This window comes from Lonchura striata, chromosome 1A, assembly GCF_050655825.1.
Source record: "Lonchura striata isolate lonStrDom1 chromosome 1A, ASM5065582v1, whole genome shotgun sequence".
Taxonomy (NCBI): Eukaryota; Metazoa; Chordata; class Aves; order Passeriformes; family Estrildidae; genus Lonchura; species Lonchura striata.
The window spans coordinates 72,789,077-72,814,916 of record NC_140741.1 but is presented as its reverse complement, the minus strand read 5'-3'; the positions used below and the strand labels follow the sequence as shown (position 1 = coordinate 72,814,916).

The 25,840-nt window shown below is 43.7% G+C and overlaps 1 protein-coding gene across 2 annotated transcripts in view; it reads right to left on the bottom strand.

Moving 5' to 3' along the window:
- Positions 1–25,840, bottom strand: part of PRKCQ (protein kinase C theta) — a 55,319-nt gene that overhangs the window by 5,611 nt on the left and 23,868 nt on the right. For both annotated transcript variants that reach the window (XM_021530938.3, XM_085569759.1), the window contains 12 exons: positions 25,303–25,363; positions 23,573–23,735; positions 22,641–22,672; positions 22,458–22,543; positions 21,168–21,297; positions 19,715–19,824; positions 19,442–19,559; positions 18,255–18,430; positions 15,078–15,251; positions 5,686–5,777; positions 4,133–4,195; positions 541–679 (listed from right to left, as the gene is read on the bottom strand). In XM_021530938.3, the coding sequence (XP_021386613.2) occupies positions 541–679; positions 4,133–4,195; positions 5,686–5,777; positions 15,078–15,251; positions 18,255–18,430; positions 19,442–19,559; positions 19,715–19,824; positions 21,168–21,297; positions 22,458–22,543; positions 22,641–22,672; positions 23,573–23,735; positions 25,303–25,363 (1,344 nt within the window). The remainder of the gene's footprint in view (positions 1–540; positions 680–4,132; positions 4,196–5,685; positions 5,778–15,077; positions 15,252–18,254; positions 18,431–19,441; positions 19,560–19,714; positions 19,825–21,167; positions 21,298–22,457; positions 22,544–22,640; positions 22,673–23,572; positions 23,736–25,302; positions 25,364–25,840) is intronic.

Genomic DNA, 25,840 nt, shown 5'->3' with positions numbered 1-25,840 from the left:
AAATTTTCTAAGAAAAGAAAAGAACAAGTTTATGTCTGGTTAAAAATTGAAAGAAATAAGGGAAAGGGCACAGTCACTATTCCTCAGGCTGTCTGTCACTCAATTGTAGGACCTCTTGGAGTTTCTTCTGCCATGGCTCAAAAATAATTTCCATTAAGAATTCTTTTCTTGGTTTAAACTAAGTTCCATTTGCACCAAAAAAAATTAATTAACCACAAAATAAGCAATGTCAAACAGCAACACAGACTCCGAGCCATGCTGAAATCCAGTTTCTGGCCTGGAACTGCTCCAAACCAGGTTATTCCTCTTTGCAACCTCCAGCAATGCACAGCAGTTTTGTCTGGAGATGTGTTTCCTGTCCCACAGCACTTGCTAACCTCCCTGTGCCCCACACAGGGGCATTATTTGTTCTTGAAAAATTCCAAATTCATGTTACTACATGAAGATGAGTTTTACTACTTTGTGTCTTTCCCGTTTTGAACTCAAAAACTAAAACCTAGACTGAGTTAAACTGGTATTATATATTTAATATTTTCCTACCTCAGGGGCAATATAGTCAGGAGTCCCACAGAAAGTGCTTGTCTTTGCATCTCCAAACATGTTCTCCTTGCACATCCCAAAGTCAGCAATTTTGATGTGCCCCTCATTGTCCAGGAGGACATTGTCCAGCTTCAAGTCTCTGTGGAGGAAGAGAAGAAAATCCCGTTCTTCAAAGTGTAAAGCACACCAAGTTATTTTAGCAGGTTATATTTATTACACTTGTTCTCTGTAGGGCCTACATGCTGGAAATACAAAGGAAGGCTGAGGGATAAATGAGGAACTGCTCTCTTGGGCCTCAGCATCCCTCTTCCACATTTCTCTTGTTGCAGCACTGATTTATCTGCTGGAGAAGACACAGAATCATGGAATTACAGAATGGTTTGACTTGGGAGGGACCTTAAAGATCACCCAGTTCCAATCCCCTGCCCTGGGCAGGGACACCTCCCACTAGGCCAGGTTGCTCCAAGCCACATCCAGCTTGGCCTTGAACACTTCCAGGGATCATATCACCCAAAACAGCTTTTAGAAGCTGTTTCCTTCAAGGATGCATAGTAGTGAAGCTAAGAAGGGCTTTTTGCCAGCTGGTGCTCCTGCCCTAACACAACCTGGAGAATGAGAGCAGAATCCTCACTGGGAATCTCAATATTCTCTCTGAAGCTGCTGCCAGATCTCCTTCTACAAATGTCACAAGAGGTAAGGACCCACAAGCCCTGCAGAGGGTCAGAATAATCCCTGACATCAGCAGAACCCCCACCACTGCTGGGCTGCACCATCTGAACCCCAGGATTTACAAAGCCTTTCACTCTCAGCTGCCAGGCTGCTGACTGAGTTTTCAGGCTCTGAGCTACTCTGGGAAACAAAGAGCACAGAGAGAGGAAGAAACCAGAAATGCACAGAGAAGGAAATAAAAGCAAATGAGCTGATGAATCATGACTATTGGTGGTGAGCAAAGAGGTCCTCAAGTGGGAAGTAACTTTGAAAGGAGACAAAAGCTTGTAAAATAGAAAAGGCAGACAGGAAGGCTGGCATGCTTTCTATGTTAATTTTCTTAAATCTTACCTAAAGATTTTGTTTTTATTTGAGATAATAAGGTAAAATGTTTGGATCAGTGATGCTGCACTTAAGTGAGGATGTGGGTAGAATTTGGGTCACCTGGTCTGTGAGCACACACATTTCTGCACTGCTATCAATCACTGCTCCTTCTCAGGACTCCCAAAACACCCAAAAACATTTGCTTGTACCCACACCTGAGGGTGTAATTTTTTTACACTAATTCACAGCCTACACATATTTTGGCCAAGAGGCCAAGTTGGATGGAGCCTGATCCTGTGGATGCATCCCTGCCTATGGCGAGGGGGCTGGTGATCTTTAGGGTTCCGTCCAACCCAAACCACTCAGTGAATCTGTGATTTTCCACATCTCAGACCAGAGCCTAACAACAAGGCTACTGCAGGGACACCCTCCTGCTGACAACTGCTTTACAATGTGGGTTTTTTTCAGAAATTTTCCTCAAAAAAAGGTAATTTCTAATGCTTGATGCTCCTAGATAATGACCCCCAATTGCAGGGAAGATGATTCTTCAGTCTCTCTCTCCTTGTCTTGCTTGGGCCAGGTCCCCATCAGGGTGGGGGACATTGCAATATTTACACACTAAATTGTTGTCACGGGGCAATTGTTCGCTGCTGCAAGAATATGGCCCAAGACAAAATGGGAGTCATCAATCAAAGAGAAATACAGAGAAAACTGAGACATTTGCCTTCCAAGCAGCAGACACTCATGTTGTCACAATTTCCAGCTGGAATTGCTTATTTTAGTTACAACTTTGAGATCAATCTCAGGCTGCCAGCACTGCTTTTATTCATCTGGTAGATCGAAGCGAAACAAAAAAAAACAAAACCCATCACCTACAGTTTGCTTTCATTATTTTGATGAGTCTCAAACTCATTGGCTCCAGGGACTGGAGTTTCTGCCAAAAAATACCTCGGCTCATTCGTTCAAATTTAAGCCAATGTTTCCAAACGTGGGTGCATGAGACAGAACAGCTGGATTCATTATTCTTACGGCATCGCAAGAGATGTCGTTTCAAAAAAGATTTCTATTCACTTTCCTAAGTGCTTAGTTTGCTCTGACAGAGATACTGATGACTCTGTGTTCTCAGCTGACCCCATTGTCATTGTCTTCAGTGAAAAAGGGAAAAGACAGTAGGACTGGTTAAACCTTTTCTCTCAACGCTTGATACCCAAAGCAATATCACCAACTCCTGGGAATGAAGTATTTCTTCCTATGCCACCCAATGCCCAGATGTCCCAATTTTCCCTCAATTCCCAAGGCTCCAGATTCTAAATACCCCTCTCCTCTCAGGAGGAAATGAGTCCCAAGTCCCAACACAGCACTGGCACAGTGATTCCAACTAAAAATGTGAATTATAAATAAAATGCCAGCATTAGCAGCCCTGCCATAAAGTCACCATGTCCTGCAGATATTTTAATCAGATTTTCTGAGAAGACTGACTAAAAAATAGCAGACATGGTCAAGTGATTTGGGCACCAGAAAATTTTTCCCTTCACTCATGGAGAACAATAATTAAAGTCAGAAAAGTTGCAGAGGCCCCAGAGATCATCTTAGCTTAATGCCACTGATATTGATCTCATGTTTATGCAATCACCATCACTGGTCAATAAAGACTATAAATGGCTCCCACATGAGTACTAATAAAAATCAAAGCTCGTGTTTTAAAGGCAGAATGGATTGTGAGCAAGCCATCCACTTTCAGCATTTGCTCTAATGTTCATGCTACATGACAAACACTGAAATAAGCTCATTTTGGTTTCAGCAAACATCGTTGCTGTAGGGAGCTTTCTCATTTATTTGTGACAAGTTATTTGTTTTCTGCTTTTAAAGAAGGCTGCAATGTAGTAACTGAATTTTGCCATGAAGCTGAGCTTAATCAGAGCTCCCCAGAAATTCAGTTCCTCCTTTTGGCAATGGGAAATCAGACTGTGGCCTAATGGGCACTTCCCACACACATTTTAACACAGGTTTGATGAACCTCAAAATGTCCTGTGCTCTCTGCTTACTACAAGAAGAACTTAACAACTCAGATTCATGATGGTGACATGAATCCCATCTGACCATTGTGCACAAAATTAATCCAAAATTAAGATACATCACTGTCTCCCTGCTTTTGTTACTTGAATTGAGCTTGTCACCACTGTCCCAAGGTAACCAGCACAGCAGATGTAACAAATTTCTTGTGTCTGACTTGACCTTAATATACCTTGATATGTTGAAAGCTTAAGCAAGGTGTCTACACTGTGTGCTGTGTGAATGGCTCTGTGCAAATGCATCCAGGGGTTTGTTTTAATGCTAACTGAAACAGAACTGGGTTCTGACAGAAGGATCAAAACTGCCTTTTCTACACTCTTTCTTCAAAATAAAACACCCAAACTATGTAAAAAGGGAAATCTGCAGAGATTTGCAGTACCAGTAAGTACAGCCAAGAAACAGCCTCTCTGCTGTCATTGATGCTTGCAGGGAAAAGCAGAAAAGGTTTAGCATTTAGCAGATTAATTACATTCAAGAGTTAAGTTACCTGTATATTATGCCCTTGGAATGAAGGAACTGGAGCCCACAAATTATTTCAGCAGCATAAAACCTGAATAACGGAAGGCACAAGTCAGAACAGGAGCTTCCCGAAGATTTTTTCAACTAGAACCAAAAAGATGGAAACCTTGTCCCCACAAAAGCCAAAATTTCATTAGGTTCCCAGGTTTGGAGTGTCTCCAGAAGGCTTGTGGTGACTGTGTTTTACTGATGGGTGATGTGAGATTCCCAAAAGTAGGGAAGAATCTGAGATGGGGAGCACAGACAGACTCCCTGCCCTCTTCCCTGCCCTGTTTTATGACTTTCTATTAAAAGAATTCTGGAATTCTGGAATTATTTTTACTAGAAAACCCCTCTAGCATTAACCAAGCACTGCCAAAGTGCTTGGTTAAGTCCAAACATTAACCCAGCACTGCCAAAACCACCACTAAACCATGTCCTCACGTGCCACATCCACACTTCTTGAACACTTCCAGGGACAGTGATTCCACCACTTCCCTGGGCAGCCTGTTCCAATGAATGACCACACTTGCAGTGAAGAAATTTCTTTCTGATTTTGAAAGCTTATCCATAATATGGGCTATCCAGCAGGCTGGTGGCCTTTCTCTGGAGTTTTTTTGAGCCTGAAGTTGTTGTTCTCAGCATATTTTTACCCAAAGGACACCACCACATCCTGCTGCAGAAGCAGCATCAGTGTGAAGAATGAAAAGTGCTGTCCCAGAAGGGAATGAAACCAGAGGATCATATTCCCCTCCAGTGTGGCACAGATCTGCTCCTTCAGTCTTCAACGCATTGGCCCTTAATTCTGGACATTCAAATGCATTTAAAAAATATCATCAGATGCTTATTTAAAAGACAGTGTGGGGTTGTAGTTATTAAATTATTTAATAAAAGTGATTCCTATAGTGGTTTCAATATTGACTTTCAAAATACCTTTTGCTTGCAGAAGGATCAAAAGCACCTTTCATTTATTCTAATTCTTCCATTTACTTTAATCAAAGCTAAATACATTTTTAATTCTCTGCTGGTATATTAATTCTTTGTTTAAATTTACCTTTTGTGCTTTTGATAGGTTTTCACCCCACCCCCTTGAACTTTAAGGGGAAAAAAGAGAAAATCCCATTACTTCTAACAAACAACAGCTTCACTTCTGACCACTGGGCTGGGAACCTCAGCTCAAGCAGGTCCTGCAGCTTGGCTACAGAGTGTTGTAAAGAAGCAAGGTCACGTCTGAGTGAAACCAACTGTGTGGATGGAGTCTAAAATTCTTCTGTGGGAGGGAAAAGAGGATGGGGAGTGACTCACTCCAGTCCTTCACTGAGCTGGGAGGATGGCCTGTATGGTTTTGTTGAGTTTGGAGACAGCTGGGATAGAGAGGGGACTTGGCTTCCAGCACAAGCATCCTCCCCACTTTTCAGCTGGGCAAGGTGAAGAGAGGTAAAATAATCTGCCCAAGATTCCCTCTACAAGGCAGTAGCAGAGCTGGGAATAAAATCAAGTCAGGCCCAAAGGCAATGAAAAATACAATGATAAATGTCTTACGTTGCTCTGGGAAGGTCGAACTTATGGCAGCTCTGGATGTGGAACATGAGGTCTCCTCCATTGAGGTATTCCATCACAAAAAAGAGGTTTTCCTAGAGAAGGAGACAAGGTGACAATAAATAAGGGGTGGTGAAAAGCAAGGTAAAAGTTTAACTATTAAAAAAAAAAAAAACCAAACCGCTCAGAAAGCGGAAGGAGAGTATTACTGAGGGTTTTGGAAAGAAAGCAGCTCTTTTTTACATTCCTCATTTCTCCTTTTGGTTCCCTAAGCCCATATTCACACTCCCTGCTCTGTGTTCTATAAACACCACTAACAAACACTGCAAAGCCACACGTCATAACCAGCTGGGGCTGTGGATTTTTACCAGCAGAGCTCCAGGCTCACAGAAAGGGGACAGATGGACAGCAGAAGGACAGATGGACAGGCTTCTCAGGGGAGTACTGGAAAAGGCAAAAGTGACTCCCAGATCTCCTCTGGTCCCCATCCCAGTACAGGACCCATCCAGAGGTGTGACTTCAAGCTGGTGTCACCTGCATTCCTGCAGAGCTTCTGTGGAGGCACCTGGGTCTGACTTTTTCAAGTTATCAGAGACACCAACCAGACACAGCAATTTGTTTTAAGCACACACTTGATTTTAAGCCTGAAAGCTTCTCTATGTAATTTGCTAGTGGGGAAAGCAATGAATTAATAATTTTTCTAGATACAGAGAGAAGCCTGGAAAAAGTCAAGTTCTGGTCTCCAGTTTCATGAACCATCAATTGTTTAACCAAGGCAGTGAAAAACTCTCCTCCTGGTACATAGAAATGATGGAATCTCTTTATGTATAATGAGCAGAACTGATCACTGAGGTTTCTCTTCCAATCCTTGATGCAGAATCATGGAATCACTGAATGGTTTGGGTTGGAAGAGACCTTAAAGACCCCTAAATTTCCAACTCCCTGCCATGGGCAGGGATGCCTCCCACTAGACCAGGTTGCTCATGTACACAACACTGATCCTGTCACAGCCTCATCAGCCAAAACTCATCACCAGAACCCTGCAGAAGCTGGTTTGGGTTGATCCCTTCCACACTGAATTGTCTCTAGAAAGCAGAAAGGACACATTTTTATGAAGGAAAAGGATCTGCACACTGAGCTATGGTCCCAGTTTAAACTTCTGTTTTGGGAATCTCACCTTTTGTGCATAAAAGCAGGAATAAAACAAAGTGGATGTGGAATTTTTTCCCCTCAAAAGCCCCTCTCTGTTCTGTACACACCTGAAGTCAGTCATCTCTAGGCTATGCTATAAAGTTTGAGTATCTTCCTTTTGTTGCCTATTGCCCATTACATTTTTTTCTGGGGGGGAAATAGAGTTATTTTCACTTATATTTTTAACAGTTGAAGATTTTTATCCGTAAGATCTCATGTAAGTTTCTCTGGCAGGAAGCCAAGAGCTGGCTATGTTAAAAAACCACAAAAGTGCTTGTTCCTTTCAAACAACAGCTGTCTGCTCTAATTTGTGCAATTTCTTTAGCCAGATCCTCTTAATTACAGCACTCTTATTTAAATGGACTCACTGGAAACCCCACCTGTCATCCAACAAGCTCAAAGCCAGATCTGGCCTCCTGGGGAAAGAATACAAATTCCATCACTAAACTAAATGGGTGCAGGTTTTCAGTGTTTCTTGCATCTGCAGGGGGCTGTGCATGTAAATGAGTTCCAGCAAGTAAAAAGGCCAAAGGAAGGTGGGAAATTTAGAGAAGAAATGTATAAATCTTGGAAGCAACGTGAGCTCAGGAGCCCATTCAGGAAAGTACTTGAACAGATGCTCTTTGGGAAGGTACACAGGGAGGTGATGGGGTTTAGCCAACAACACACCAGCAACCACGTGTGTCCTGCTGGGACTGAAGAAACCTCAGGGGTCTTGAAATGGGCCAGACTCAGCTTTAGTGGGCTGGGAAGGAGAAAACCCCTCAGTTCCCCTGTAAAGCCCACTGATTTTGGCTACACCTCATCACACATCTCTAACTGTAAATAATCCAGTAGAATGAGCAGTCACACTCTGCTTGTTCATGGACTTGAGCAACCATCTAATGTACCTGCTTAACTGAACCCAGGGACTCTGACTTGAAACTGGGGATGCTTGCAGCATCCTTGAGGGAAGAAAAGGTGGACAACCCCTCAGATTAATTTACATCCACATATACAAACGCTGTTGCTTAACTGCCTTAAGCTATGGAGCTGGAGAATACAAATTTACTTTGGAATGTTTAGTATTGAGGTTTATATCAGGTGCTATAGAGTGGTACATAAACCCTATTGAAAAGACAGACAGGATCACTCTGACTTTGCTGCTCTGGGGCTTGGAAGTTCCCCTTGCTTCTTAAGAAGTGCCAATGCCTGGCATAGCTTGTGGAGGAGAACTGGTTGACATCAGCTCTACGTCACTATGAGTGCTGAGGTGTAACCAAGAAAGGCAAAGTGCAACAACTCACTGGAGTCAGCTTCCTACCCCGAGATCTACAGAGCCACAGAAGACATGAAATATGGGAAGTAGCAAACCCCATTCTTGAAAGCACCGAAAATTCAAGGGAGTGCTGGAGGTCAAAGGGTCAGAGTGGCACAGAGGATGTTCTTGCACACAGGCTCCAGCTTCGCTTCCTCTTGTCCTGGGAAAGGCAGCTGATGGCTCCTGCCTGCTGCTGGAGCCTGTCAGCACTTGGAGGTTTTATCTGGTTGAAAATGTCCCTGCTCACTGCAGAACAGCTGGACTAGATGACCTTTAAAGGTCTTTTCTAACCCAAACCATTCTCTGATGCTCAAGGCTCTGCCATGCCCTTATCCCCTGCAGGGGTCCTGCCTGTGGATGTTGAGCAAACAAGCAGGAATGTTGTTCCTCAGTGGTGAGACCCACACAGCTCTGCAGCAGGCTTGGAAAGAATGCCCTGCCCCTCTGCCCTGCAGGCAGGTGACAGAAAACTTGCTGACCAACTGTGGGAGCATCCCTGGGTAGCAAATGCTCAAGCCAGACTTTTGGTCATGGTTCTGGACTCACACAAGTGAAGAAGTTTGGTCTCATGGCAGACCTCAGGGCCATCGTTTGTGACCACAAAGTTCAAGGAAAATTGTAAAGGCCCTTCCTGCACTCAAGGATGGACACTGCACCAGGATAGTTATAAAATCATAGAAATTCTGAGTTGGAAGGGACCAACAAGGATCATCAAAGTCCAGCTCCTGGCCCTGCACAGGACAACCCTGAGAATCACACCGTGTGCTTGGGAGCATTGTCCAAACATTTCCTGATGTATTTAACACCAGTTGTCTTAAGAACATCCATGTATCAGCCATTCCCTACTTCTAGGCCATCTCCCAGGGGTTTTCTCCATTGCAGCACCAGGAACAGGACAAACCCTTCTGTGGGAGGGTGAAGTGCTGCTCCTGCAGCAGACAGAGCCCTACAACATGAGGCTGTACAGCACACAGACATGGCAGCAGTGTCCTGCACAAAATAACACAGCTCCTGCACACAAAATTACAGTTCCCAGCCGGGTGCTGAAAGCCTGGATAACTGCAGGAACTCAGTCTCCTGCCCTTTCGATCCCTCAGTGCCTGTGCTGAGCTGAGCTGCTCCCCACAGAGCCACCTGCTCCCTCTGCCTCTCCAGGACATGGCAGGGATGGAGTTAAACCAACCTGCTCCTGCTCTGCTGCGACTGCTGTGAGAATGAATAGTCACTATCAGAGATGCTTTCAACTTTATAAACAACGAGTATAAAGCAGGCAGCATTTAAATTGATCTTTTGAAGGTACATCCTTTAACAGGCTCTTAAAATCCTTTAACCAGCTGGAAGCCCTCCAGAGCACTTTATTGCAGAGATTTTCAGATTTTGTTTTCTTTGCATTTTGAAAGCGCTTGCATACATACAGATACACAATTTATCACCATTTACTGAGGAGCAAAAATTCTTCTTCCCAGGGCTTCCAGAAGGGTGAATGTCAGAATAATTAATACTGCAGGACAGTGTGGCTTTACCTGGGTTTAGATCAGTTACCCTAACAAATGTCTCCACGTGGAGAAGGCTCCAGATCAAGTGACCTAATCCTGCTGCATTCCCACTGAGCTAGGCTGTCCCTGGCCAAGAGAAAAACTGGACATGATGCAATCCCTGCAGCTGCTTCTGGTCTCACCTTTTCATGCAGCTCAGCACAGTCTGGGTGCCGATCCACACCTTGGATCTGTTTTATTTCATGGCATAGTTGGCAGCCAAAAGCCTCTCAAGCCTTTTCCACCACAGCGCTCAGTGCTGCAATCCCATCGGAGCATCCCATCCAGTGGGAAAGAGGGAAGTGCAGTCCTCACTGTGTCCACTGTCACAAGGAACAGTTAGCACAGGGTTACTCCTTCCTAGGAGGTGGCTACAGGGAGTTGGGGTTGTTCAGCCTGGAGAAGAGGAGGCTCAGAGGTGACCTTATTGTCCTCTACAGCTTCCTGAAGGGAGGCTGTGCACAGCTGGGGTCGGTCTCTTCCACCAGGCAGCACTGACAGAACAAGAGGACACAGCCTCAAGGTATGTCAGGGAAGGTTTAGGTTGGATATTAGGAAAAAAATTTCACTGAAAGAATAATAAAATACTGGAATTGCCTTCCTAGGGAGGTGGTGGAATCACCATTTCTGGATATGTTTAAGAAAGACCAGATGTGGCATTGGTGCTATAGACTAGTTGTGGTGTTGGGGCATAGGTTGGACTTGATGATCTTAGAGGTCTCTTCCAACCTCATTATTCTGTGATTCCATGATTTACCTGCACTGGAATTTGCAGCTTTGCAAGCTTTAATTTAAAGACTTTAAAGATTTAAAGACTTTAAAGATTTAAAGACTTTTCCCCTTGCTCTGTGCAATATCAGCCTATCTTCTGGAGATGGCAGCATTTCTTACAGCTGCCCAATCATCCAGTCCAGCCCCTGCTCTCACTGTTTATTCCTTGTTCTCATCCTTGCACTGTCAGCATTTCCAGCTGCGTGTGGAGCTGCTCATTTGGGATGCTCAGCGTGGTGTGCCCATCTGCTTGGTACAAAGCGCAGAAATACATTTATACACATAAATAAAACACATTTGCAGTGATAAATGTGCAGACTTGGCTTCCACTTGAGCTTTGAGATCCCAAGACCTTCACTCACACTCAGAGCAGACAGAGTCCATCACTCACTGGTAAACTGAGGCACTATCAGTCCATGTCTTGCAAGTGGAAGTGGTTTTCCCTATCAGTGTCCAGCAGAATCTTGGAGAGAGACTAATTTTCTCAAGGCTAGAGAAAGATTTACCTGAAGTTTTTGAATTAAAAACAAAAAAAAATCACCAGACCAAAAATGAAACAAAAAGAAGCCAAATCCATGAAACAGAAATATTTTAGTAGTTGAAAAACAGAAAAAAAATATTAAATGTTTTTATTTTAGGAAGCTATTTTTTTTTCGGGACAAAGCGCAGCTAGACTGCATATTTTTAGAAATTTCAGGCAAAGCTAAATGCATTTTGGGCTGATTTTCCTCAGATTGTACAATGGGGAGGCAATGATAATATGTGTATTGAATATGGAAATCAACTTTTACTTAAAAAAACCCCACTGGTGAACTGTCCTCCTCTTTTCCTGGCCAATGCCTTCCCCCAGTTCACACCACATGGGCTGACATCTAGAAGTGGCTTGCAAAAACTTCATATATTAGATGTTACAATTACAGCTGCTCACACCTTCTCTGGCACAACCTTGTAGAAATCCCAAAGCTCTGCTGAGATGCTTCAATTTCTGCTAAACCACGTTGAAATTTTGGCCAGGATTGAATGAGACCTTGCCAGTTTTCCTGCCTGTTGGTTGCAAGAGGAAAAATCCTCAAAGCTTTCCTAAAATTTCCCATCAGCTGCTTCAAATTTGGCCTGGAAGCAGATTTTTTCCAAGCTCAGAGTACTCAGAATACTACATGGATGGACAAATATTTCCAAGAAAAAGTAGGAGGATGGAGCTAGGGCTGTTCAGGAGGTCCATGGCACCACCAGGCAGAGGAGCTGAACATCCAAAGGGTTTGTGAAATGCCCACGTGCCAACCCCGTGCTCTGATTCAGGGCAAAGAAATCAGCCCTGCCCCTCAAGAGCAAGTCAGAAAGAGAAGAAAACTGAAATTGTGCATGGAAAGAAAAATAATTTCAGAAATTGAAGTAACATCTGAGGAGATATTTTAATGAGCAATCTCAAAATACCCTTGGAAAACAGAGACAAAGAATTTTAAAATTAGGAGCCCACTCCCATTTTATGATTCTTTTCTCCTTCTTGCCAGTGTAAGAGATTTTTCAGTCAGTATTAAGGACACAAGGGCAACAGAGCATGTGAAAAAGGCTCACCACCAGGAGAAAACATAAAATACAACAGTAAAGCAGAAAATAAACATTTCTGTAATATTTTCTTTTAAATGGCAATAACGCTTACTTCTCTTTTGGGTTGAGATAATCTTCTCTGTTGCTATTTTGTGCTGCAAGTCAAAATGCCTCAAGATTTAATTTGCATTTAGGTAAAGGGTGTTAATAAAACTTGGTCAATGAAGTAAAGAAACAGAAATAAAAGTGACTTTCAAAAAGGGAAAGCCTATTTTTATGGCAGAAAATCAGTGAAATGCAAAAAAGAATAAAACATAAGCTCTGGGATGCTAGTCACTGTTTTGGCATTACTGATTTTGGGATTTCACAGAATTATAAACATATTTTTCCTCCTCTTTAACATAACAGCATCCCTTTAAATCTAATACAGCAAAATAGCAGAACAGCTCTTTGAGCTTGTTAAAATTCAGGGTATGTAATTATGTCAGTTGAATATCTGGATACAAAGATGACTGCAGTAAAATAAAACAGAAAAATTCCCGAAGAGATTGGACTAAAAAAACCCCACCAAACACTATGGGCTTGCATTTATTCTCATGCAATAAAACAAGAAAAATATTCTGAAGTTTGAAGGCACTGATCATTCAGGCTCCATTGGAATAGAGAGGGGCATTAAGTGCCTGGTGCCATCTAAACCTGTCTGAAGAGCTCTCCAGATTTATATAATTGAGCAGCCACTCATTTCCTGGCTGGAGGTGAGGAAGAAACTCATCCCAGAGCTCAGAGAGCTGTCAACAGACTAAAGGAGTTTTTTCCCCCCTCTGGAAACATGTGGACTATTGAGGTCCTTGTTTTGGTGTAGGAATATTCCTGGTTTTACTGTCCTTTGCAGAGACACTCAGCACCTGGAGCAGCTCAGCTAAGCCAAAGCACAAGGGATTCAGAAATCCACTGAAACTTCAAGAAACAAAAAAAATGTCATATTTTCAATATTAAAATCCATAGAGAGACTCTACACAGCGGTGCTGTGGCTTCTGCCCATGGCAGGGGGGGTTGGAAATAGGTGATCTTTAAGGTTCTTTCCAACCCAAACCATTCCATGAGCCTAAAATGATTGCCATAAAAGACATTCTGACAACCACACTGCCCTTTGAGCCCTGGAAGACCATCCAAGGTTGTCACAGCTCCCAACTCTGAGTGACTTTCCTGCTCTGAGTGATCCCTGCTGGCTTGAAAGGTTAGAGGAGAAAAATCAGGAGGTGAAAATGCACCAGAGCCCAGAGCAGCTTTGTTCTGGGCAGCCCCATTCCAGCTCCTCTCTCTGTGAAGCCAAGAAGGGGAGGTCACACAGCTTTAGAGCAGCAGTGATGGCTTGGGATGAGATGGATTGATTTCTTTCTCCATGACAGGAGGGCAATCCTGTGCTGCTGCCCAGAAATGTAGAAAAGAAATCATCTGGCTTTTCGAGCCTGGCACCCTGAATTTTTCAGGCACTCATTGCTTTTCCATCCTTCAGTATTTCCCCTTAAACAGTTGGTAAATCCCACCTGGATCCTGACACGACTGCATTTGGTCTCTCCTCTTTTTGCCGTGGTCTCATGAGGGAAGGGGACACTTGCATGTCTGCACTGCCTGAACCCAGAGCTCCAGACTGTCCCTGCTGTACCATCCTGAACCTGAGCTGCAGCTCCCAGACCAGGCTGCAGCACAGCCTGGCTCTGCTGCTGGCTTCAGCCAGCATCCCTCTGGAGATACAAGCAGCAATCCCTGGAGTAAAACCTCCCTCATAGAGCTGTGACTGTTTTGAATGTTTTATCTCTTCAATTAAACCTTTATCTCCTTTGCTTTTGTAGAGCGTGGCATTTGTGGCATTTATAGTTGGAGTTGTGGCATTTATATTTTCCTCTGAAAGCCAGCTCCCCTCAAGCAGGGAGTTAATTCCTTTCCTTGCCAGGCAAGGATAAGTTCCCAGCACACATTATCCCCACTGTCAGTCCCAAAAGGGTTAAACAGGAATGCCTGGGCTCAGTGTCACATCACCTACAGCAGTTCCCAGGCATTCCCTGTTATAAATTTAACCTGTCTTTAAACAGGTGCCACATCCCACAGATGACTGGGATGTGCCACAGAGCTTGTATTTGTTTCTCCTGACCCTGCAGAAGAGCCTCCTCCTGAGCAGGTCCTAACCTTCCACTGAGCAGTGCCTTGTGCCACCAAATCCTGGAGCTGAGCAGGGACTGGGAGCATCCAAACAAAACCCTGAACAAGCAGCCATGAGACAGTGCTGCTCTGAATTTGAGCTAAGAGATATCAATCATCTCTCAGGAATGGTTTGAGTAGGTTGGACAGAGAAGAAAAACTCTCAAACTTCCATTGCTTCTTTCTTTACCTTGTGTGTGCTTTGGTGTTAAGGCTATTGGCTGTGGCTCTGGGAAGCTGAGCAGTTGTTGGCACGTAGGATCATGAAAATATGTGTATTAGTTAAATGTCACTTCAGTTTTGGTTTGGAGTCACAAGCAAGATTTCAGGAGGTGCTCTGGACTGCAGGACCACCAGTGTCTGATACCATTTAATAGTAACAGGGGCTAAGAAGTGAATGACAGCATGTTTATCCTCCAAAACCAGGGTTTCTTGAGTTGGCTTTGATCCAGGCTAGCTGCAGCACAATGCTCCATGGGCCAAGAGGTTCAGATAAAACATCAGCGTGGGCACATCCTTATCCTGGTGTGGGTGTGGCCTTGGCACATCCTTGGCCCAGGGTAGCAGGATGCAGGTTTTAACAGCAGATTGTCCCTCAATTAGTCTTTGATGCCATAATCCTCAAATACACCATTCCATCCCCAGATTGATGTGAGGAAAGTAGATTAAATTTATGGAGCTATTTCCTGAGTGCTTAATCTGAAGATCCCTTCCCTGAGCACCACTTCATGTCCCAAGTGGACCCCAGCAGGCTGAAGCCCTTCACCAAGCATCTGTATTTCAGTGAAGCATTCTGCATTTCAGTACAGCATTCTCAGCCTGTGGAAGAAGGTGGCAGATCCTTGTCTTACCTTGGTCTGGAACGTGCAGAAGACATGAGTGAGGAATGGGTGCTCCCAAGCCAAGGAGAGGACTCTCTTCTCCACCATCGTACACTCCACGTCGTCATCCATCAGCACCACGTCCTTCTTCAGGGCTTTCACAGCAAAATACTGGTCTGTGCTCTTCAGCTCAGCCAGGAATACCTAAAATGGAAACAGCTGCTCAGAATGAGGGATTATCTCCTCTCAGAGCAGCCATGTGAGGGTGGGAGCTGAGCTCCTGGGAATTCACTGGGGTACACCTTAAAAACCTTGATGTTTAAGGCTCCATTCTGCCATTAAAGACTTTGAGTTTGCTCCCCACACCCAGAATAGTTTTATGAACTTGAGCCCTGGAGAAGGATGTGAAGTTCTTGGCAATTAGAGGAGCAGGATGGATGGACAGGACATGCCAGAGAGCCAAACACCTCTGATACCAGAAACCACCCTCATGCAAATGCTCCTGAGGTACATTTCCTGTTTTCTGACTTCAAACAATAAAACACACAATATTGCTTCATCAGCATTTCGAAATGCAAATACCCTGCACCAGATCTTCAGCAGGTGGAAAATGATGTCCACCAGTAGTTAGACTGGATTTATATCAGATGTCTTTCCTTCCTCTCAGTTTTCAGGTCTGAGCACATGGGCTGCTTTTGCAGGACCTCTCTGAGAATGGGAAAACACGTCCCAGAGGAGTTACAACCTCTATTTTTATAGGCAGGAAAAATAAAACCCAGAGCAGCAGAGAATGGTTTTCTAGAGACCACAGAACAAAGAAGTCTCTCCAGGAAGGCAGTGGCAGTCCTGATCTTCACACTAACAGCCTGCTGACCCTGTTTCCATAGACTGAATAAATGTGTAAGATTCATCACAGAGGTCTTTGAAGTTCTCTGCCAGACGCTATTTACTGAGTAAGCTGGGACATGTTTTAGCCCTGACAAAAGTTTTATTTACCCTTTTGGCTACTGCTGCATTTCACTTTGTAGCACCAGACAGAGAGTAGAGCCTAGAGCCTCCCTCTGTCTCTGTGCTGAATGACCAGAAATGCTCACAGTGCTGATGCTGCAGGCACCCTTTATACCCTCATGTTTGTGCTGGGCACTGAACTGGGGAATGAATTTGCTGCATTTGTGACCTGTGCTGTGACTTCCAAGGAGCAGGAAGGCAATGCCAGACCACAACCAGAGGTGGTGGTGGGAGATATCTGCCCCTCAACCTCCCAGGATCACACAGAACTGGAGAGACCCCTCGGGCACTGAGATCTGCACACCCTCTCCCCTCTATGGGGAAGTGAATCTTGCTCCAAGCAAATGAGGGCACCGGGAGCGACACCAGCACAGGAAACTCGTGGGTGAGTTTTTGTTGCAGAAAGGCACGAAATGGCCCATCCTCTCCACACCCACACTGTGCACTTCAGAGAGATGCAGAAGCTTGGAGAGTCCATGTCAGCATGAGGGCTAAAACAAGGTACAGAATGTGATTCAATGGAGGCATTCAAGACTTGAACTGATGAACACCTGAGAAACCTCATTTCATTGACCTTTTTTGAGGAATGGTTTAGGTAAGAAGACCTCCAGAAATATTTTCCTTCCAATAAAAATGTTTCCATCATATCTATGCTCTTGATTTCAGGTTAGTCTGAAATGTTGATTTGGGATACTCTGGTTTTAGCTGTGACAGTCCTCAGCTCTGGCTCCCATGCAAACTGTGGACATGACAACACTTTCTAGTGGAAAATTTCCCTGTCCATTGAGCTGGAATTGGATGGTCTTTAAGGTCCTTTTCAACCCAAACCATTCTATGATTTTATTTCTTTCAGGTGTGAAAGGCAAATACAGGAAATATTTCACCAGTTGAAGAACTGGCTGCAGCAATTGCCCTAGATCATTTAGCAGGCAAAAAGCAGCCCTTTGTCAAGGTCTACTTTCCCCCTTGGAAAGATGTGGGATGTGGGAAATGTGATCCACACTCCTTCTCCTTACTGGCTGTGAAAACACAATGGGGAGTCCCTCTGAAATTGCTTCTCTCAGCTTTGTGCTGGCACTGAGTAACATGAGTCCCCTCCCAGGGGATATCTGCAAGGGGGAAGAACAATCCACAGTTCATCAGGATTAATGAATCCGCTGAAAACAGGTGGTTCTTGTTTCAAAAGCACAAATTCTTGGCTGCTGCAAAATTTGCTTTGGGTTCCAGCACAGATCAGAGCTGGAAAGAGCAGTTCCTGTTCCCAGCTGGGATTTGCTGCTCTGGAGAGCAGAGTTGATCCACACTCAGCTTCTCAGCTCGTGCTTCCACCTCCCTGTGAGGAGGGAGAGCACAGAGACCTTTCCCACCAACTCTCTGGGGATATCCTGGATCCATCAATCTGCACAGAAGGGCAAGTTGAAACCCTACCTGGGGCATCCCTGTCCTGTCATGGGAGAGCAACTAATGTGACAGGGAGAAGGACAAGGTGAGGAGAAGATGGAGTTCAGGATTCAGCCATGCCACAGGATGGATTCTTTGAAGACTTGGAGATTTATCAGCCATGGTGTGGCAGCAGGACCAGGGCAGTGACCTGCACAGGGCACTGATGAGACCACACCTCAAATCCTGTTTTCAGTTTTGGGTCCATCACTACAAGAATGACACTGAGGTGCTGGAGTGTGTCCAGGGAAAGGAATGGAGCTGAGGAAGGAGCTGAAGCACCAGGAGAGGCTGAGGGAGCTGGGAAGGGGCTGAGCCTGGAGCCAAGGAGGCTCAGGGGGACCTTGTGGCTCTGCACAAGTCCCTGCCAGGAGGGGACAGCCAGGGGGTCAGGCTGTGCTCCAGGGAACAGGGACAGGAGGAGAGAAACAGCCTCAAGTTACACCAGGGGAGGTTGAGATGGGATATTAAAAAAAATTTCTTCACTAGTCAGGCATTGGAAGGGGCTGCCCAGAGAAGTGGTGAAGTCACCATCCCTGAAAGTGTTCCAAAAACATGTGGATGTGGCACTTGGGGACACAGTTAGTGGTGGACTTGGCAGTGCTGGGTTAACAGTTGGATACAAAAACCTTAGAGGTCTTTTCCAACCTAAATGATTACATGTTTTTTTCCTAAGTGTCCCTTCAAACCAGATATTATTTAGTGCCACACAAAGTGACATGCAAATGCACACAGTGGTGTCCCAGCCCCAATGCTTACCTTGCCAAAACTGCCTTTCCCCAGCATCTTGTGCAGGACAAAATCTTCAATGGTCAGTTTTAACTGCACTTGGTGCTCCTGCTGTTCCTGAGACTGTTCTCCCAAGTCTGACTCTATGAGAGACTCTCCCTTCACTGTGCCTTCCACTGGAGTCTCCCAGGAGATGCCTTGTGGCTCTGCAACACACATCAGAGTACTTAAATAAACCCCTGGGCAGGAGCAGAAAATCCCCAGAACACTCACAAGTATTCTGCTTAGAGGTTTAAAAGGGTATTTTAGACACATGGAAGTGGGGTGGCCATTTCTGAATGGATTGGCTCTGCTCCCACACTGCTTTCTCTCCAGAAGAAACTGCATCTTCTTCAGTAGCTTTTTTTTAAATTTACAAACCACGTTACAAACTCCTTCATCTGGCTTTCTGTTTTGTGGCACCAAATCCTTAATTTCTGGCCACCTGTCTTCTCCAGCCCTTCTTGGTGCTTGCCATTATGACATGGTTTCATTTTTTCAAGGTCTTTTCAAAACCCTAGGCAAAGCTAGAAGAAAAGGGGGGATGGCAATTTCATACTGTGCCCCTGCTCTGGATGTGAAGCATTCCAGATCAGCCATTCCAGCCAGCCTGGACTGGAATCACTCTGAGTTTTTTCAATACTCCACTAACCTGGATTTATAAGATTTCGTAAGAGATTTTTCCCCTCACTGGATTTATCCTGTTGCTGTAACTGTTCTAAACCACTGAACACTACTCAGCAGGCAAACAGACCCATGTGTGAAGCAGATGTGAACCCACCTGAGACTTTACTGTTTCACATCAGCACAGCCAGTTCTACTTGTAGAACAGAACAAAAATAAACAGAGATAGGGACATCATTTATTTCTCCTTGGGGCCCAAAGGGCACAGTCTCTCATTTACTCTCCTAAACATCTGTTCTTGTACCACAGAGGGCTGTGACACCTAGATCAGCTCCTGGGTGAGTGGAGGTCTATCACTGGTCTTCAAACCTACCAGAAGTCAACCTCCACCCAAAAATATGAAATCAGAAAGAAAATTTACCATGGTGATCAGAAGGATTTCAAATATCCTGTTTAGAGCTTGGCAAAAAATTCCCCACTCGTGTCACCTCCAACTAACCAAGTACCAACCAAACAAGAACAAAGCTCTGTCCTGTGTCACCAGGAGGAATTACCTTTTTTTCCTGAGCCTGGCAAGGCCTGAAGTGGTGTCACATCCTTCACAGGAACAGGGAAGCCAATCTCCAGAGGTCCATCCCTGGAGATCTGTTCACTGTCGCGCTGGCAGCGAGCCTGGGGCACAGAAACCAGCAAATTTTTGAGCCAAAAGTCACGCCCTGAGGTAATGAACAACTCCATGACTTCTTGAGTGTGACTCACAAAAGCCAAAATCTAGAAAGAGCTCTTTGCTTATGAGAAGAGCATCTAAAAATGCTTAAAATATTTACCTGCTGAGTGCTCTCTATCATTGCCAGAGCTTCAGCCATCAGTTTCTGGTTCACTCCACAGAGATTTGCTACTTTTGCCTGGCACTTGTGGTGGACATTCATGCCACAAGCTGAAAGAAAGAACACGAGGTGTCAGGACAAGGAAGGATGTAAAGGTTGGGCAGGGGCAAGTGCTGCTGCTGCCCAGGAGCAGAGATCAGCCACCTAAAGAGTTCTTGAGATGGCACTCAGCTAGTTTTTGGTTCTCTATGGAGACTATACTTTTATATTTTCTTCTGGCCAGACATTGCACTCCACATCCATCAACCTTTGCAGGTTCAGGCTACTAAAACTACAAGCCATTATCTCAGAGATAAACTGTAATCACAGAAAAGGATCCTCCCATTGGTTTGGAATGATGAAGACAGTGAAATGTCTTGGGTCTGACAGTGGAAATAGAGCTTGCAAGTTCATACTGGGGGTAATTTGGGGAGATGAAGAGTGCCACTGTGATGCTTTCTGTCTCTCTGGGTAGCAACTCATCATCCTGCTGTGTTGGAACTCAAAATGTCTCTCAGACATTTTTAGAGGTTCCATTCCTAGGTCAGAAGCATTTTAGACCCCGGCAGGCAGCTGGAAACAGCTGTGATTTTGAGTTTGAGCCATGGAATGACTTAGCAACTTTGAAGGCGGAACAAGCAGTCACAAAGGGTTAGATAGTATAGTAAATGTAGTTACAAAGTAGAGGGGAAAATTTTTTAGTATTGTACAATGGGGTTTTAGCACATGTACAGGGGGGTTTTACTTTGTACATGGGGGTCAGAAGTTCTAAGATGGAGGAAAATGGGCTGATCCTGTTTTTCCTCCTTCTTCTTCCTTGCCTCCATGTTCTTGGTGATGTTGGCACTCACAGATTGGTTTAGAGTAGAAAAGCACTTTGTAATATAGGTAGTAGGTATTGGGGAAAAACTGTAAACATATAATACGTAATATATAAAAGATAGCAGCAGCCCTGGGTGGTGGGAGAGAAGAAGACACCAGACAGTGAAGGTGTCAGGGTGTGTGTGTGCCTCTGCCTTGGCTGCTGATCAAACAGCCGCAGCCCAAGAAGAAAATCTTTTAGATAACTCACAATAAACTGCCTTGAGACCGAACAACAAGAGGCTGCGGAGTTTTTCTTTGGAAGTTCGGGTTGGAGGAGAGACTTTACCAGCACATGAGACCCCAGACCAAGCCCGGGGCTCTCACACTGCTAGATCAAATTTCTCTCAGTGCATGGAAGCTGTCTTCATTCTTGAAGAATGATCCTCCTTGAAGGACAGTCCTGCAACCATTCCTTCACCCTCCTGGGTGCCACCTCATAGTGTTTTTTCAGAGAAGGATGATAAATGAGATTTGGATTTTCAGACTGCCACCCTCCAAAGACGACGACCCCTCCCATGCTCAGCTGGTGCCTCCTTCGCCAGGGACTCACCGTCACACTTCAGCCCCTGCCGTGCCAGGCCCCAGAGGAGGGTGCCACAGTGCTCACAGAAGGTGGGGCTCTTGTAGTTGTACACTTTGAAGCGGTGGGGCATGTCGATCTTGAACCTTTCCTTGTGGAACTGCAAGACAAAAGCCAGGCTGAAAATCCACTCCTCATTTCCACCTCAGCTCCGTGTGGAAACCAAATGTGAACCACAGAAGTTGGTTTCTCTACTGCCCTTTTATCCTCGGGTATGACTGCCAAGCAGAAATTATTTATCAGGCACACAAATCCAAATTTTGATACATAGTGACTGCAATTCAGAGGGAATTGGGTCATTTCTTCCCTGGCCTTGACCAAAGGACTGCTTGTGCCTCATTAAAATCCCCAGGCTCCCCCCTAATACTCAGTGGGAAAACATTGGTCCTTTTAAAAATTATTCACCTCATCCTGAAATAGATGTGTACATTTGTTGTCATGAATCACTCCTTGGAAGAGCCTGTTATAATTCTTTTAGTATGAAAGGTGATGACAAAGTTGGTTACATCTACCCTGGAGATGTCAGAAGAGAAGTGAGAGCAATCTCATCTATAAAAATCATAGCAGGAGAACAGCGTGGGACTGAGAATAAACAGAAGTTGTAGGACACAAGGTAAAGGGAGTAGTCCTATCCAGAGTTTAAGATCTGGTTTTGCCTACCAAAAAGAAAATTTTAGAATAAACTGACATGAGAAAAATAAAGCAAGTAACAGTGGAGATATCAGATCTCCCACTGACTGTTTCAGATAACACAAGCACAGATTTATTCAAGCACAAATCTGAAAATTCAGCCTGATATCCAGTCTAACACTGAATAGTGAAGAGTTTTCTCCAGTAAATCTTCACTTTGTGTCCATGACTTCTTTCTGAGTTATACTTCATGCATTAGAAAAATGTCAGTTCTGATTCACCAACTGCTTATTCTGCAGCTGCATTTGAGTAAATCTTAAGTTGGAGTAATGAAATCACTAGGAACATAAAAAGCAAAGGGCAGAGATCAGATCACAGAGTCCTTAGCCCCAGAAAGTCCTTTTGCTTCATCAGAAGTTGCTTTGCAATGATGTAGGAGAGATCTGAATGACACTGAAGATTTTTTAAAAGGAAACACAAAAATAAAATAAAATAAAATAAAATAAAATAAAATAAAATAAAATAAAATAAAATAAAATAAAATAAAATAAAATAAAATAAAATATAACATACAAAATAAAATAAAATAATAATAACAATAGCAATAATAATAATAGTAATACAACCTACCATTGTTTCTCTGCTATTGATTGCTGATCCTGTACACTTGGCTATTACTTTATCAATGCACTTCTTATGAATGGCAGCGTTACATTCTGCAACAGCAAGTATGTCATGGTGTTAATAAAGAAATCCTTTAAGAAAAGATTAAGTAAATAATGACAATAAGAAAACAAAAATAAAGTTTCTTACGTCTGCATTGATAGCCTTGTTTATTCAGACCCCTGAAATGAACAGAACAATGGTTAACCCTGAGATGTCTAAAAGCCTCAGCAGAAGAAAGGAGAGCAATAATTATCAAAGAAGAATAAAATTGCTTTGCTTTTTATCACCCTTTGTAGAGATTATTTCATTTAATTATCTTCATTTAATCTAATCAGCCTTTTCAGCACAAATTCGCATCCTGAATTTCATGATGTCCAAACATCAAAGTGGACCAATGAGAAATGCCTGTGCATTTCACCAAACCCAAAAATATTTGTAAACAAATAAATTAAAAAGGGGAATTTTTCACAGTTGGAATTACAACTGCAAACCACGTCCTTAAAGTGACACAATACATGTAAGATGCCAAGGGTCTTAAAGGAGGAGCACAGGTATTCAACAGGGAATCATGGAATCTTTTTGTGGGTCTTAGATTCAGTCAAAGAATCTTTTTGTGGGTCTTAGATTCAGTCAAAGAGAGAAACAGGAGTTTCTATCCAGGCAGAAGCCCGGGAAAGAGTTGGAAAAGAATGTAAATAATTCTTTATCTCTCTTGTTATTCACATTGTTTATAGTCACGTTCTATCACTGTGTGTCAAGCAGTTTACACCAATGCTGTGGGCTGTTTTCACTTCAGGACCAATGGAGTTGGTCCTCACAAAGCTCTATATAAAAGAGCAGGGTATTTTGAATAAACCGGAATTTTACTCTCACAGCCTTCTGATCAGAGTCTCTTCATGCCCATCCTGCCTTGACAGTGACATCTTTTAGGTTGGAAAATACCTTTAAAATCATCCAGTCCGACCATTAACCCAGATCTGCCACATCCAACACTAAGCCACGTTCCCAAGTGCCATAGGGACACCAGAACTGGTCCCTGGGGATAAAAGGAGAAGAAGCACAGATCCTTTTCCATTTACCATACAAACTCGTGGCACACGGAGCAGAAGGTGGGCTGTGGAAAGAAGGTGGCTGTGAACTCGTGGCATTTGACGTTGTGGATTTTGGCCTGTTTGATGGCTCCCCTGCGCTGGTGCAAGGAGAAGAAGCCTTCAGTCTCACAGTCAGCCAGGTCCTTTGCATCTGGGAGGAGAGGAAAGGTAATTAAGTGAACCCTGTCCTGATTAGGTGCCTTCAAAAAATTCAGTTGCCCAAATACTACATGACTGAAGCTGATGATTCACTCATGGTAATGAATACTCAAAGAAATATAATTTTATGAAATTGACAAAAGTCTCATTTGGATGGTTTTTATCTACCATTCCTACACTAAAATGACTTGAGACTTGGAACACAGAGCTCTCTTGACTATTCATAACACAGCTCTTGAAATCTAGAAAAAAAATTTCCCAAGGAGAGGTAATTTAATCATAAAACCCTGACATTGTACAGCACTGAAGAAGTACACCCTAAAAAAGATGAAATTACATAAAAAAATAATAATTACTGATATATAGACACAAACACACATGTATATGTATATATATGTATATATTTATAGGTATTTAACAGAATCCTTTCTGCGTGCATATACGTGTCAGTAAGCAGATATTTATATAAGAAGATATTCTTCTTGTTATTTTTCCATGCCAACACTTGCTTTGCTATTTGCCGTGCCCTTGCTGAAATTCACAGTTATTTAAACTTTTTGGGACAGCAAACAAACCAATTCCACCTTCACATGCACTTCTACACACGCTTGTGCCTAGAAATCTGATATTCACACAGAAAATCAATCTCATTTTTTGTTTCACTCCTGCACTGCTCAGTGAATCACAGGTGACCTGTGGGAACTTGCTCCCTTTGTGCTCTGATCTTGATATTTGTTATAGAAACACAACTTGCATTTTCTATGCTTCGGCCTCCCTAACACCTTTTAACACACAAACAGCAGTCCAATCTATATTAAAGGCAGGGATGGTTAAGAAAACATCAGCATGGCCATGGCTGCTTGCAGTGCTTCTCTGTTTCTATAAATGGAAGCATCTTCCAGATATCTGCACCTCACAGCTTCACCCTACACCTGAGGATATGAGAATTTTGGCAACAAAGATGGGAGGACAAGACCAAGCATTTGAATTAAATCCATTTCCTTCAACAAAGTAGAATGCAGACTTTTCTACAAGAAATTTTCCTAATATCCAACCCTGTTCCCTGGAGCACAGCCCGACCCCCCCGGCTGTCCCCTCCTGGCAGGGACTTGTGCAGAGCCACAAGGTCCCCTCTGAGCCTCCTTTTCTCCAGGCTGAGCCCCTTCCCAGCTCCCTCAGCCTCTCCTGGTTCTCCAGATCTTTCCTCAGCTCCATTCCCTTCTCTGGACACGCTCCAGCCCCTCAATGTATTTCTTGTAGTACATAAAGCAGAATGATTTCAGAAGGAGCTGGCTTCTTATGTATCTGTTCTGTCTTGTTCAGCCTAATGGGAATATCTGCCATTTAGTGGTAAACCAGCCAAAAAATCTGCCTTGCAAATCACAGAAGAATAGTCACCGCACAATAAAAATTACTTTTCTGGAGGTTTTGTTTCAAGCAGTTATGTTTGTTGTTATGGATCAGTCAGTAATAACGTTGGCACTGCTTTTAGTGATGACACCATGTGTGCCCCACAGCCCAGAAATCACAGCTATAAATTAACAAACAGAATCACTTGCCACTGATTTCCAAGAAGTATCTCGCATTCATCAGCATTCGCCCTTGAGGCTTCAGTTCTAGCTGGTTGAGATAAGTGAAAAACAAGAAAAAAAAGTCCATTAAACAGCCATTCAAAGAAGGAAAAATCTTTTCAGATGACTTTCAAGCGATCTCCTTTTCCCAGAGGGAACTGATGAACAGCAATGAATGCTGATTTTCAGGTTGCTCATACCCACGTGAGGCAACAAGATAGGGCAGGAGCAACTGCAGAGAGAAGAGGGTTGATCACCTCACATCAAACACTCAGCAGCATGATAAGAGAGATGAATGGGATTAAACCACAGAAGATGCAGGCAGCTTTTTAGACACCGAATTAGGACCACCACTATCTATACAGAAAACTTGTTCCCAATAGATCTTGCAAGGGGAAGGTGGGAGCAGTTCCAAAACCCCAGCCAGCTTCAGACAGGTGATGCTAAAATCTTTTAGGCACTCAGTTCTGCAAGTCTAACTTCTTTACCGTCAGCCTGAGGGATGCTACAAGTTTATTATTGTGGT